General features: G+C 45.6%; 1 protein-coding gene across 1 annotated transcript; it reads left to right on the top strand.

Moving 5' to 3' along the window:
• The first annotated feature begins 2,640 nt into the window (after nt 1–2,640).
• LOC122905315 (bromodomain-containing protein 4-like) lies at nt 2,641–4,248 on the top strand. The gene has a single exon (XM_044246968.1). It carries the CDS (start codon nt 2,641–2,643, stop codon nt 4,246–4,248), a length of 1,608 nt encoding a protein of 535 aa, XP_044102903.1.
• Nucleotides 4,249–15,772: the final 11,524 nt, after the last annotated feature.

Genomic DNA, 15,772 nt, shown 5'->3' with positions numbered 1-15,772 from the left:
ACGTTATATGTTTATAAAAAAAAAAGAAAAGAAAACATTACCCTAAGTGAAAGGTCAATCACAAAAGACCACAGGTTATATTCTATTTATAGGGCATACTGAGAAGAGGCAAGTCTATAGAGACAGAAAGTAGATTACTGATTGCCTAGGGCTGCGGGAATTGAGAAGAAATGGAGAGTGACTGCTAATGTGTATGCTTCTTTTTGGGGTGATCAAAATGCCCTAGATTGATTGTGGTAACGGTTGCACAAATCTGTGAATATACTAAAAATGGTTGACTTACACACTTTAAATAGGTGAATTATGTGGTATGTAAATTTATCTCAATAAAACTATCTTAAAAAGGAGTTTAGGAAAATAAATTGTATTCATATCCATTAAAAATGCTTTTTCACATTAATGCCAACTTGATTTGTCTTACATATCTATAGGCAAGTTTCTCTTGGTTTCAAGTAATTTGAGCCACTCAAAATATCCCTCGTTAAAAGGGTTTAGAATTGGCCCAGCTGTAACCAAATAGGCTCTCTGCTCAGAGCCTGCTTCCCTTCCTCTCTCTCTGCCTGCCTCTCTGCCTACTTGTGATCTCTGTCTGTCAAATAAATAATAAAATCTTTAAAAAAAAAAATCTGTTTAAATAAATAAATAAAGGCCAAACTATGTATGGGAACTTGACATGTGACACATAAAAATCAGCTGGGATGGGGGAAGGGATGAATAATTCAATAAATTAATCTGGTACAACTAGTTATCCATATGGAAGAAAATAAAATTAGATCCTTCCCTTCTAGTACATACAAAAAAAGATTCCAACTAGATTAAAGTCTAATATTAAAAACTTGTTCTGCAAAAGTTATTACAAACAACATGAAAATATAAGCCATCTCTTATAGACACTCTAGAGAAAATAAAGTGCATATAATTGCAGCATACTTTATAACATAAAAAATTGGAAACAACCAATATTCATCAGAAGAATATAAACACTATTTATACAATAGAAATCTACACAGCACTAAATAAACCTCTAAAACATAATATGTTAAAAAGTAAATTTCAGGGGTGTCTGGATGGCTCAGTGGGTTAAGCCTCTGCCTTCAGCTTGGGTCATGATCTCAGGGTCCTGGGATGGAGCTCTCTGCTCAGCAGGACCTGCTTCCCCCTCTCTCTCTGCTTGTCTCTCTGCCTACCTGTGATCTCTCTCTGTCAAATAAATAAACAAATAAATAATCTTTTTAAAAAAGTAAATTTCAAAAAGGTATATAAGTATTATACCAATTATAAAAAGTTTAAAAACATAAAAAATTTCATATCGTTGATGAAAACATACATATAAGATAGAAGTGTATAAACAGACATGTAAAGAATATGTACCACTTTGAAGATAGTGATTATTTTAAGAAAAATGGAATGAGGGAACAAGATGAAGGGGTAGGTAGGGTTTTAACTTATCTGGAACTCTTGTTTATTAAAAAAAATTTGAAGCAAATATGGTAAAAATCTACCTTATGATTATAAAGGGGTCAGTTAATTATTTTCTATATGTTTGACATATTTCATAATGTAAAAAAACATTAAATAATGCCCAAAATAAAAATTTAAGACACACACAAAAATCCTATTTTTATAAGATTGCCTTCATGTTTCCCATGAAAGGACCTCTTCCCCCTTCCCCTTGCTTAAACAACCCTCCTTTGTTTTAACGGCCCTATGGCTAAAAAAAGGCAACAGCATGTTGCAAAAGTGATAAGTAAACTTGCTTAAAGATATGCTGGGAGACCAGCCTCCTAGCCACGTTCGCCTAGTCACGTAGGCAGGATGCTTCTCTGCTGAGTAATGAAGACCTTGTATCCCCCTTCCCGCGTGCGCCAAGTATGCCTTTACATTCAACCAGCCAGTGAGAACCTTGTAACTATGCTTCTGCTTCTGTACGAATGCTTCCGCTTCCCGAAACCCCATAAAAATGCCCTGAACAAAGGGCTGGCGCGCGAGTCCTCCTAAGACTTGATCGCCCGCAGGTACCTGTGACTACTCAATAAACCTCGTGCTGTTTGCATCTGATCTGTGGCCTCGGCTCGGTTTTTGGGTCCTGGGGTCTCCTCCTGAGGAGAGGTCCATTCCGGGGTGCTTGAAACCCGGGGGGAATCTTTCATTTGGGGGCTCGTCCGGGATTCGAGACCCCCACCCAGGGACCACCGACCCACTGTCAGGAGGTAAGCTGGCCAGTGCTATATTCGTTGTGTCTGTGGTTGTGGTTGAATCTGTTACTTGTGATTTTGCGCACGCGTTTGGTTTGGGGTTCGATCGGATCCATTTGTATTTGGCGAGGGCCAGAAGGAGCTGACGGGCTCGGACTTCTCCCTCGCAGCCCTGGAAGACGTTCCAGAGGCGTTTGTAGTCCCACCAGGCGGGACATTTGGGTCCTTCGGGACATCTATGCCCCGGGGCAGCGGGGCATTTGGAGCTCGGCTGGTATCGGAGGGATACGCTGCCTTGGTTGGAGAGGGGGAATCCGGACCCCCTGGATCTCCGCTTGAGTTTTTGCTTTCGGTTTTGCGCCGAAACCGCGCAGCGCGTTTGTTTGTTCTGTGTCTGAGTCTAGTCTTTGTCTCTGTGATAATAACATTTTTTGTTCTTGAAATTATGGGACAGACAGTGACTACCCCCTTAAGTCTGACCCTAAGCCACTGGAGCGACGTCCGGGACCGGGCAAACAACCAGTCGGTGGAAATACGGAAAAAGAAATGGGTCACCCTCTGTTCCTCCGAATGGCCCACTTTCAATGTAGGATGGCCACGCGATGGCACCTTTAACCTCGATATTATTTCTCAGGTGGAAGCCAAAGTTTTCAGCCCCGGGCCCCATGGACACCCCGATCAGGTGCCCTACATTGTCACCTGGAGGGCTCTAGCTTCAGACCCCCCACTTTGGATCCAGCCCTTTGTTCCCCTTCCTAAACCCTGCTCTTCCCCTATCACCCCCACCGCCCCGCCTCCCCTAAGAGAGCAATTGTCCCATCCCCAACCCACTCCTCCTCCACCCACTCCTACTTCCTCTTCTCTTTACCCCGCCCTCACCCCGCTCCAAGACAAGTCCCCAAAACCCCCCAAGCCTGCTCCCGTTTTGCCTCCAGACACGGGGTCCCCTCTTATCGACCTGTTAACAGAAGAACCTCCTCCATACCCGGAGGCTGCAACAGAAGAGCGAGAGCCTAGTTCTCTGGCGTCACCCATTGCGGGGCGCCTTAGGGATCGACGTGTGCAGCCTCTGAGCCAAGCCTCCCAGGCTTTCCCCTTGAGGGAGGGTCCAAATGGTCGGCCACAGTATTGGCCCTTTACCGCTTCCGACCTTTATAACTGGAAGCAGCATAACCCCCCCTTCTCTAAGGACCCCGTCGCCCTGACTAACTTGATTGAATCTATTCTAGTTACCCATCAACCCACTTGGGATGATTGTCAGCAGCTGTTGCAGACTCTGCTGACCTCGGAGGAAAAACAGAGAGTCCTCCTGGAAGCCCGAAAGAACGTACCGGGCGATGATGGGCGACCAACCCAGTTGCCCAATGAGATCGACACAGCCTTTCCCTTAACCCGCCCAAATTGGGATTTCGCCACACCTGCAGGTAGGGAGCACTTTCGTCTCTATCGCCAGTTGCTCATAGCGGGTCTCCGAGCAGCCGTGAGATGGCCCACTAATTTGGCTCAGGTTAAGCAAGTAATACAGGGGAAGGAAGAAACACCTTCTGCCTTTCTAGAAAGACTTAAGGAGGCTTATAGAATGTACACCCCGTATGACCCTGATGATGAAGGGCAAGCAACTAGTGTATCAATGTCCTTTATCTGGCAGTCAAGCCCTGACATTAGGAGCAAATTACAGAGATTAGAAGGGCTACAGGGGTATACGCTGTCTGACTTATTAAAAGAGGCAGAAAAGGTGTTCAATAAGAGAGAAACTCCAGAAGAGAAAGAGGAGAGAATGTGGTTAAGAATGAAAGAGGCACAGGACGAGAGAGACAAGAAGCGGAGCAAGGAATTGACTAAGGTATTGGCCACCGTAGTCACTCAGGGACAGAACAGAGAGGGAGTCAGACTGGGAGAGCGAGAACGAAGAGGGACCAAACTAGACAAAGACCAGTGTGCCTATTGTAAGGAAAGAGGACACTGGGCACGAGAGTGTCCCAGGAACCCCAAGAATCTCAGAGGACCCCCGACGCCCAAACCACTGACTTCCCTACTGACGTTGGAAGACTAGGGAAGTCGGGGCCAGGAGCCCCCCCCCGAGCCCAGGATAACTTTAAGCGTCGGGGGGCAGCCAGTTACCTTCCTAGTAGACACCGGGGCCCAGCATTCAGTCCTAACCCAGACTCTAGGACCACTCAGCAACCGAACTGCTTGGGTACAAGGAGCAACTGGAGGAAAGAACTATCGGTGGACCACGGAACGCAGGGTCCAGCTGGCTACCGGTAAGGTGACGCATTCATTTTTACACGTACCCGATTGCCCCTATCCGTTACTGGGAAGAGACCTTCTAACCAAGTTAAAGGCCCAAATCCACTTCAACCCGGAAGGGGCGGCGATAACAGGCCCCAACGGGGGACCCTTACAGGTACTAACCCTCCATTTGGAGGAAGAATATAGACTATATGAACCTGAACAACCCTCAGAGGTCCAAAATGGAGCCTGGCTAAAAGAATTCCCTACGGCCTGGGCGGAAACGGGGGGCATGGGAATGGCTCATCAACAACCCCCTCTCTTAATCCAACTCAAGGCAACAGCCACCCCAGTGTCGATAAAGCAGTACCCAATGTCTCATGAAGCCCGCCAAGGCATAAGGCCCCATATTAAGAGACTTCTCGATCAAGGAATCCTAATTCCCTGCCGGTCACCTTGGAATACACCTCTCTTACCAGTAAAAAAACCCGGCACAGGAGATTACCGGCCAGTACAGGATCTGAGAGAAGTTAACAAAAGAGTTGAGGACATACATCGCTCCGTGCCCAATCCATATAATCTACTGAGCACCCTGCCCCCTTCCCATAGATGGTATACGGTGCTAGATTTGAAAGATGCCTTTTTCTGTTTAAGACTACATCCGGTGAGCCAACCACTCTTCGCCTTTGAGTGGAGGGACCCAGATCTTGGGCTCTCAGGACAGTTAACTTGGACCCGGCTTCCCCAGGGTTTCAAGAACAGTCCCACTCTGTTTGACGAGGCGCTGCACAGAGACTTAGCTGATTTCCGGGTGCAGCATCCCTCCCTGGTACTTCTTCAATATGTCGATGATCTCCTCTTGGCTGCTAACACCAAGGAAAACTGCCTGAATGGCACTAAAGCCCTCTTACGGGCACTGGGACAGTTAGGGTACCGGACCTCAGCAAAAAAAGCCCAGATATGCCAAAAACAAGTCACCTACTTGGGATACCAGCTGAGGGAAGGACAGAGATGGCTCACTGAGGCACGAAAGCAAACTATCCTCCGCATTTCCACACCCACCACCCCACGACAGCTAAGGGAATTTCTGGGAACTGCTGGATTTTGCCGCCTATGGATCCCTGGGTTTGCGGAAATGGCAGCCCCTTTATATCCCCTCACTAAGCAAGGGGCTCAGTTTCACTGGGGCAAGGAGCAGCAACAGGCCTTTTCCAACATCAAAAAGGCTTTACTAGAATCCCCAGCCCTGGGACTCCCAGATGTGACTAAGGCCTTCGAACTGTTCATAGATGAAAAACAGGGCTATGCCAAGGGAGTACTAACCCAAAGGCTAGGGCCTTGGAAGCGCCCGGTGGCCTACCTGTCAAAGAAGTTAGACCCTGTGGCCGCTGGTTGGCCACCCTGTCTGCGAATGGTGGCTGCCATCGCCATCCTAGTCAAGGACGCGGGCAAGCTAACTTTGGGCCAGTCACTGACCATCTTGGCCCCCCATGCGGTTGAAGCCTTGGTCAAGCAGCCCCCAGACAGGTGGCTCTCCAATGCTCGCCTGACTCATTATCAGGCCATGCTCCTGGACACTGATCGTGTACAGTTCGGGCCTGTGGTGGCGCTCAACCCTGCCACCCTACTCCCCTTACCCGAGGCAATGGAAACACATGATTGCCTCCAGATTCTAGCTGAAGTCCATGGCACCCGAAAGGATCTGACGGACCAGCCCCTCATGGGAGCGGACTACACCTGGTATACAGATGGCAGTAGCTTTCTGCACAATGGCGAGCGAAGAGCGGGAGCTGCAGTGACTAGTGAGACAGAGGTAATCTGGTCCAAGACGCTATCCCCTGGGACATCAGCTCAGCGGGCGGAACTCATCGCCCTGACCCAGGCTCTGCAGATGGCAGAAGGTAAGAAACTAAACGTTTATACCGACAGCCACTATGCCTTTGCTACGGCCCACGTGCATGGTGAAATCTATCGGAGGAGAGGGCTCCTCACCTCCGAGGGAAAAGAAATTAAAAATAAACCTGAAATACTGGCTCTGCTCAAAGCTTTGTTCCTGCCCCAAAAGTTGAGCATTATACACTGCCCGGGGGTCACCAAAAGGATAATAGCCCAGTGGCAAGGGGAAACCAGCTGGCAGATCAAGCTGCTAAGGAAGCTGCCCTGGGGGAAAAAGAGACTGGGCCCATTCTCACCCTGAGCACACGGCCCCCACAAGAAAATAATAAACCTATGGAATACAGTTCTGAGGATCAGGAGCTGCTAAAGAAAATGGGGGCTACATGGGACCCGAGAGAAGGGACATACATCATGAACGGAAAAATTGTTATGCCCACTTCGTATTCTCACCACATAGTCCAATCCTTGCACTCACTGACCCATCTGAGCGAAAAAAAAATAAAAACCCTCCTAAATAATGAGCACCAACCGTATTTGTTACTAAACCAAGACAAGGCGTTGCGATCCATAATTAAAAATTGCTTAGTCTGCGCACAAGTAAATGCCAGGAAAACTTATGCTGCCCCTGGAGTGCGCGTTCGAGGACATCGCCCTGGTGTTCACTGGGAAATCGACTTCACGGAAGTAAAACATGGACTCTATGGCTACAGGTATTTGTTAGTTTTTGTAGACACTTTTTCAGGATGGGTAGAAGCCTTCCCCACCAAGCACAAGACTTCGAATGTGGTCACCAAGAAACTACTTGAAGAAATCTTCCCCAGGTATGGGATACCCCAGGTATTGGGCACTGACAATGGTCCAGCCTTCGTCTCCCAGGTAAGTCAGAAGGTGGCCAAGTTATTGGGGATTAATTGGAAATTGCATTGTGCATATAGACCCCAGAGCTCAGGGCAGGTAGAGAGAATGAATAGAACAATCAAGGAGACTTTAACTAAATTAACGCTTGCAACTGGCTCTAGGGACTGGGTCCTCCTCCTGCCTCTGGCCCTATATAGGGCCAGGAATACCCCCGGGCCCCTAGGGTTGACTCCTTTTGAAATATTATATGGGGCCCCACCCCCTATTGTAAACCTTTTCAATCCTATTGATCCTCATGTTTCTTCTCTTGCGCTACTCTACAAGCCCACCTCCAGGCACTCCAGATCGTTCAGAAAGAGGTCTGGAGGCCACTGGCTGCAGCTTACCGGGAGCAGCTAGAAAATCCAACTGTGCCACATCAATTCCAGATCGGCGACTCTGTCTGGATCCGCAGGCATCAGATCAAGAGCCTTGAGCCCCGATGGAAGGGACCCTACACCGTTCTCTTGACCACCCCGGTGGCGTTAAAGGTCGACGGCATCGCAGCTTGGATCCATGCCTCCCATGTAAAGCCAGCTCCTCCAGAACCAGACGACCCGGCAAAACCCGACCTCAAGGAAAAATGGAAAGTTCAGCGCACTCAAAATCCGCTAAAGATAAGACTCGTGCGACCCTAGCACTGACTATTCTTGCTCTGGGTATTTCGAGTTCCCAAGGGTCCCCTCACTCGGTAAAACAGCTCACTTGGCAGATCCTATCGCAAACAGGGGAGATAATTTGGGAGACCTCTCAGCAGCATGCCCCCTACACATGGTGGCCATCCCTTACCCCTGATTTTTGCCAACTAGCGGCAGGGCTTGAAACCTGGGACATCCCAGATAAAAGCCACAACGACTTAAATGTTTCAAACTTACCTTGCCCAACAAAGATGCGCTATTACGGGTGTGCCTGTCCCAATTTTCGCTGTGCATTAGGCCAAAATGATTTCTACGTTTGTCCTAAGGACGGCAGAAGTCGGGCCCAGGCCTATAAGTGTGGAGGATATCAAGAATATTTTTGTGCCTCATGGGGCTGTGAAACCACTGGCGATGCGTACTGGAATCCCACCTCATCATGGGATCTCATAACAGTTAAACGTGGGTTCAGGAAATTATGGTGCCCCACCACGGACACCGGAGGGCCGATGGCAGATGGATTATCCTTACCACTAAACATAAGCTTTACTAAAAAGGGAAAAGAGTTTTTAGACTGGACTTCTGGTCGCACTTGGGGTCTGCGATGGTACCTCAATTATGCAGACAAGGGAGTTACTTTCAAAATTAAATTAAAAATTCAAGACCTACAGACCCGCCCGGTGGGCCCAAACCCAGTACTTCCCGCCCTGAGGGCGTCCAACTCTCCCCGGTCGAGAATCTCTAGACCAGCAGCTGGCAGTACAAAAATTCCTAGGCCAGCAGTCAAAGGTACCCCAGTCCCTGCAACTCCCACAGCTGTGCAAACCAGAAAGACCCCAGAAATACCCAGGACAGGAGATAGGCTCATTAACTTAGTCAGAGGAGCCTATCAGGCTCTCAACCTCTCTAGCCCTGAGAGGGCAAGCAATTGCTGGCTATGTCTTAATCCAAACCCTCCATACTATGAGGGCATAGCCCTCTCTGCTAATTACACTAACTCTACCGCCCCCAGCCCTATGTGTCTTGCCCAAGACCATAGCCTAACCCTCTCACAAGTTTCAGGAGCAGGACTATGTATAGGCACCCCGCCTCACCATGTTCAGAAAACACCTTGTAATTCGACCCATAAAATATGGGCTAGCTCCTATTATTTGATCCCACCCAATGGAACCTATTGGGCGTGTAGCACCGGCTTAACCCCTTGTGTGTCTGCTGCAGCCTTGAATCAGACCACTGACTATTGTGTGTTGGTACAACTGTGGCCCCAAATAACCTACCACACAGATGAACTGGTCCTCAGTTATCATGAATGGAGTGATCTTAGCCGAGTAAGGCGTGAGCCTGCCACCCTAATCACCCTCGCTATGTTGCTAGGGGTAGGAGGCATTGCAGCCGGGGTCGGTACCGGGGCAACCACCCTGGTCCGAACAGATCAATACCTACTTTTACATCATGCTATGAATGAAGATCTTAGGGCCTTAGAGCTATCCGTACGAGCCCTCAAGGAATCCCTAACCTCCCTGTCAGAAGTGGTGTTACAAAACAGAAGAGGCTTAGACTTACTGTTCCTTAAGGAGGGTGGCCTATGTGCTGCTCTCAAAGAAGAATGCTGTTTTTTTGCCGACCAGACTGGAGTAGTAACAGAAACTCTAGACAAATTAAAGGAAAGGCTAGATAAGCGTAAAAGAGACTTTGAATCCCAACAGTCTTGGTATGAAGGAGTTTGGAATCGTTCACCCTGGTTTACTTCCCTAATAACCTCCTTAATAGGACCCTTAATACTCTTGATGTCAATTCTAACCTTCGGGCCATACATCATTAACAGGTTTACCCAATTCATAAAAGATAGACTGTCAGTAGTCCAAGCCATGGTATTAACCCAACAATATCATGCTATAGGACAGCGAGATACTAGTCCCCCGTAAAGTAAAAGATTTTACTCGGGCCAAAAAGAAAATGGGGGAATGAAAGGACCTCTTCCCCCTTCCCCTTGCTTAAACAACCCTCCTTTGTTTTAACGGCCCTATGGCTAAAAAAAAGGCAACAGCATGTTGCAAAAGTGATAAGTAAACTTGCTTAAAGATATGCTGGGAGACCAGCCTCCTAGCCACGTTCGCCTAGTCACGTAGGCAGGATGCTTCTCTGCTGAGTAATGAAGACCTTGTATCCCCCTTCCCGCGCACGCCAAGTATGCCTTTACATTCAAACCAGCCAATGAGAACCTTGTAACTATGCTTCTGCTTCTGTACGAATGCTTCCGCTTCCCGAAACCCCATAAAAAGGCCCTGAACAAAGGGCTGGCGCGCGAGGCCTCCTAAGACTTGATCGCCCGCAGGTACCTGTGACTACTCAATAAACCTCGTGCTGTTTGCATCTGATCTGTGGCCTCGGCTCGGTTTTTGGGTCCTGGGGTCTCCTCCTGAGGAGAGGTCCATTCCGGGGTGCTTGAAACCCGGGGGGATCTTTCACCCATATGTATGTAAGTGTATATGTGGATACATACACATGCTCTACCTCTACCTAACAGATAGCTAGATATCAGTTGGATATCTAGCTATCTAGATAAATCATTCTAGAAAAATAGATACATAGATAGACTAGAAGACATTCACCCAATATTAACATAATATTTTATCACATAATGCTGGCAATTTTTCTTTATTAAACTTCTCGAGTTTTGATGGAACTTCTAATAATGAATACATATTCATTTTTTTCTAAAAGTCAAAGAACTTTGCTTTATTTTTTCCATATTTTATTCAGATTTCCTTAGTTTTTACTTTTTACCTAATGTCCATTTCCTATTCCAAGATCCAATCCAGGAAACCACATTACATTTAGTTGTCCTATTTCCTTAAGCTCCTCCTAACTGTGACAGTTTCTCAGACTCACCTATTTTTGATGACCTTGACAGTTTTGAGTACCGGTCAGATATTTTATAAATTGTCCCTGTATTTGGATTCATCTGATGCATTTCTCACAATCACCCTGGGGTTAAGGATTTCGAGGAGGAAGCCCACAAGTGTAAGTTACCATTATCATTACATCCCATAAAAGGGTAAAGTTACACCATTGATGTAACATATCAATGGTGATAAGTTATGTTACATTATGGTACATACTTGAAACATAACTTATCACCATTGATATCAACCTTAATCACCTTGTTGAGGTGGCGTTTGTCATGTTTCTTCACTGTAAAGTTACTCTTTTTCTCCCTTTCTTCAGAAAGAAGTCACTATGCGCTGCCTACATTTAAGGAGTGGTAGTTAACGCTTTTTGAGGCCAGAGAACCTGCATAAATTATTTGGTATTCTCTGCATGGGACATCTGTGCCCCTTCCCCTTCCTTATTCATTCCTTCATTCATTCAATCGTTGATCTTAACACGGACTCAGGGACCTTTGTTTTTCACCTCAGGTTATAATCCATCACTATTGTATTTTATTGCTCATATTTTTCCATCTTTGGCCACTGGAAGCTCTTTCAGTCGGTCGTTGTGTTCATCTGACATACCGCCCTTCAGTGTGTAGTTTTTTTTGTTATCAAATTTTCAAAGCAGTATGCAAAAAGGTAAAGATATTAATAATGAGAGAGATGTTAATAGATCTACTACTAGTGCTTAGTACTGGGGCGCCTGAGCGGCTCCGTTAAGCATCTGCCTTGGGCTCAGGTCATGATCTCATGCAGATCCCTGCATCGGGCTCTGATCTGCAGGAGACCCCCATCTCCCTTTGCCTGCCTCTCCCCCTGCTTGTGCACTTGCTCTATTACTCTCTCAAATAAATAAATAAATAAATAAAATCTTTAAAAAAAAAAAAAGGCGCTTAGTCGCTTAGTACCATATGGAGCACAAAGACCTTAAAAGAAAAATTACTGATACAACTTAGCATTATTAGCTCAACAATATTATTGAAAAATCCTATCTTATTTTTTGAATTTTCCAAATTAGAAACCACTGCCTGGTCTATGATATTAATGGGAGCTAACCTTTGTGGAGCACTCACCATGTCACGTATCCTGCTAAGCACTTCGCCTCTACTGCCTCATTAACCCTCACAACAACCCCGTAGCTTACCCTTGAGGAATGTAAGGCTGAGTTTCATCGCTCTAGGAGTTAAGGATCGCGCTTCTCAGAGTATGATTTTGAAAGAGGACTTTACTTTCATTTTTTCCTTATGATTTAAGTTCCAACTGATTTAAGTTTCCAACTGATTTAAGTTCCTCCCGACTTAACTTTGAACTGAGGCAGAAGACCCAGCTGGCAAAGCATCCCTTGATGGGAATCAAACTCTCCCCTGCCCCCAAGCAACAAAGACTGCCCAGATGCCACCAAGACTCCCCATGATCAACTCCAAGACAATGACTGACCTGACCGGTATTGCCCACCTACATGGACCCACCAACCTTTGTCCCCCATTTTCCTTACATAAACCTAGCAGTATTTTCAGCACTTTGGAGACAGCCTTTGCGATATTAGTCTGCTGTCTTCTCAGTCTCCATCTCAGGGATAAATCCCTTTCTTGTTTCACCGCCTTGTCTCTCTGCCTCTGGATGTTGATAGAGGTAAGTGGCTGAACCTGGTCTGCTTGGGACCCCTGGAACCGGCTGCTCCTGCCTCCTCAGGCCCTGGCTACAGTCCCTGGAGCAGCGGCATCAGTATCTCCTGAGAATTTGTTATGAATGTATATTCTTGGCTCTCACTGCAGACTTCCAAATCAGAACGCAGGCTGGGGCCTAGAAGGCTGTGTCTCCACATGCCCTCTAGATGACTCATGCACATCAACCCTCTAGAGAGTGATTAAGCTGGGCTTTAAATTTAGGGATGAGACCTTACAGCCCATCAAAGCCCATGTGCTTAATCACTTAATGATACTCCCACCTTAATATACTAAGAAAGCCAGTTGTAGGTGAGTTCTCAAAAACTCAAAAACTGATCAGAAAGAAATGGGAGTCTGAGGTGGGGCAGTTTCATCCTTTGCCCTTGGCTTGCAGCGCTTGACCAAATAATGTCAAGTACTACATTTACCACTAGAGGGAGTCCTTATATCCCCTCAAATAGTGAATCGTCAAAGTAAAAATAAACAAAATCAAACAAATAAACAAAACCATTCGCTAGAGAGAGGTTGTGGTTTTTTTTTAACCTGTGTATCAGCATTAAAACAATTTGCTAAAACTATCTGCAACTGCCCCTCAGAACGATGTATTACTTAAACTATAACCCCTAGATGATTTTACTAGTTACCAAGCACATTTAGATACGGCCTTAAGAAAAACATATACTGGCAACAGGTCTTTGCGGGAAAGGACGACACACGACCTTGAAGCTGAGCACCTGGGGATGCACAGCTAGCTCAGGGCGGAATGCTGCCTGCTTCCCTTTTCCTTTGTCTTTCCTTTCTCCTCCCAAAAGTGCCTGTTGTTAGTTAGATGTGTCCTTTGAATGTGCTTGTTTTACTATAAGCTTTACCCCCCTTCTTGTTTGTCCACAAGACATGTGACTAATGTTTGACCTTCATCGACTCTTCCGTTGGTTATAGTTTCTATCTAATAAAAGTGAGACTGAGGAGTTGCTTGGTGCAGCAGTCATTTTGATTGTTGTCCCCTGCTCCCTTTCTCTTGCAGTTGACTTGTTTGTGCCGAATTCTTCCCCTGTTTGCTTCCAAGTGGCAAGTGGTGCCCTAACAGGGACCAGAAACAAAACAGGAGAAGAAGCCCCAACCTGAGTTTTTGCACGGCCGTGCCTTTTCCCCGCTGGTGAGTTGTGGGTCCTTATTGCAGGGTATGGGTCATCTAGAGAGCACAAACGATTATCACCCTCACGTTTGCTTACTGAGATGGCTCCTAAAGGCGGGAGGAGCAAAAGTCAGCTAGGGCCAACTTACGGAGCTTTTAAAGGTAATTAAAGAACATTGCTCCTGGTTCTCTATATTAGGGACTTTAGATTGACAAATATGGGAAAAAGTACGTCACGAGTTAAAACTTTCGTATACTAAAGGAAAACCAATCCCAATTATTATATGGCCTACCTGGACCCTCATTCACTCCGTTTTTGAGCCTTTACAAACCCCTGATTCGGAGAGTGATAATGAATGTTCAGGAGAAACTAAAAAAGAGGAACCTGAACATGCCATTCAAGAGGAGAAAGAAAATACTAAGGTTATCAATAAAGGAGGAATCTCCTCCTCCTCCAATAACGGAACAAAAGTTGCAAATGGCACTTCCGCCATTGGCTCCACCCTTTTATAAGAAGGCACCATTTAATGAAAAAGATGAAAAATACATGCTATTGGCCATTCAAAAAGGCCTCCTTGAAGCACAGTGAGCGGGAGACCTAGATCCCTTACATTTTAATTTCCCAGTTATTATAACAGAACATGCCCTCAGGACATGATCCTAAAAACCCTAACGGTATCTATGAGGCCAAACACCAGCCTTTTCCCTTCAAATTATTGAAGGAACTAAAACAAGCAGTATAAAACTATAGAGTTAATTCTCCATTTACAACGGGAATCATTGAAGGCATCGCAGAAGGCAATCTACTTACTCCGATTGATTGGTCATTGCTAGCAAAAACAGTTCTATCTCCAAGTGAGTTATTACAATTTAAAACATGGTGGCAAGATCATGCAGAAACAGCAGCTGTCCATAACAGAGTTCGTAATGTTCCTATTTCCATGGAACAGCTCATGGGCGTTGGGCCATGGGCCCAGGTGCAAGATCAGGTACTAAAGAATGAACAAGCTATCGAGCAGCTCCGGCGTTGCTGTTTAAGAGCCTGGTAATACTGGATTAGATGTCCCCATTCCCAAAGATTATCTTTTAATGCCTACCAAGCTTCCCATTAAAATTCCAACTAATATTTATGGCCTTTTACCAAAGGGAACCAATGGTTACTTTTGGGGAGATCTAGCCTTACTTCAAAGGGAGTACTAGTTCACACTGGCATTATTGATTCAGATTATACTGGTGAAATTTCAGTGATGTTAGCTACTGTGGCTCCATACCATTTTCCAAAAAGGAAACTGCATTGCCCAGTTGTTAACTTTTACCCTATCTCCACGGTCAATCTAAAACAAAGAAACTCCAGTGGGTTTGGAAGTACTGGAAAAACTGGAGCATAATTTAACTGAGAGAATTTATCAATTTAGACTGATTTGTCATCTTAAAATACAAGGAAAGGAATTTTCAGATCTAATTGATACTGGAGGTGATGTCTCTATCATAAGCTCATTACATTGGCCTAAAAAGTGGCCATATAATTCCTCTTCTGTTACTGTTACTGGATTAGAAAAGGCTGGCAATGTGCGACAAAGCTCCAATATTCTTTTCTGTGAAGGACCTGAGGGTCAAAAGGGTTATTTACAGCCATATATTGTAGACTTACCCATTAACCTTTGGAGTTGAGACTTACTAAGTCAATGGGAAGCCTCTCTGATTATACCTTCCCCTAAGGAGGATTCCCAGATTTTTCACTGAGGGCCACTGCTCCTGAACCCATTAAGTTAAATTGGAAGGATGATAAACCCATTTGGGTGGAGCAGTGGCCCTTAACGCAAGAGAAATTACTTATTTTGCAGCCTTAGTAGAGGAACAGATTAAAAAAGAACGTATTGAAGAATCTCACAGTCCTTGGAATTGGCCAGTTTTTGTTATTAAGAAAAAATCAGGAAAATGGAGACTTTTAACAGACCTGTGTGTGGTTAATTCTGTTATCCAACCCATGGGGTGTCTCCAACCTGCATTGCCTTCGCCTAATCTAGTCCCACGTGGATGGCCAATAATTATCATAGATTTACAGGATTGCTTTTATACTATACCACTTGCTAAGGAAGACTGTCCCCATATTGTTTTCACTATTCCCAGTGTAAATTTTTTTTTAAAGATTTTATTTATTTATTTGACAGAGAGAGATTAC

The sequence above is a fragment of the Neovison vison genome, chromosome 4 (assembly GCF_020171115.1).
Source record: "Neovison vison isolate M4711 chromosome 4, ASM_NN_V1, whole genome shotgun sequence".
NCBI lineage: Eukaryota > Metazoa > Chordata > Mammalia > Carnivora > Mustelidae > Neogale > Neogale vison.
This window is presented reverse-complemented; position numbering and strand designations above follow the sequence as displayed.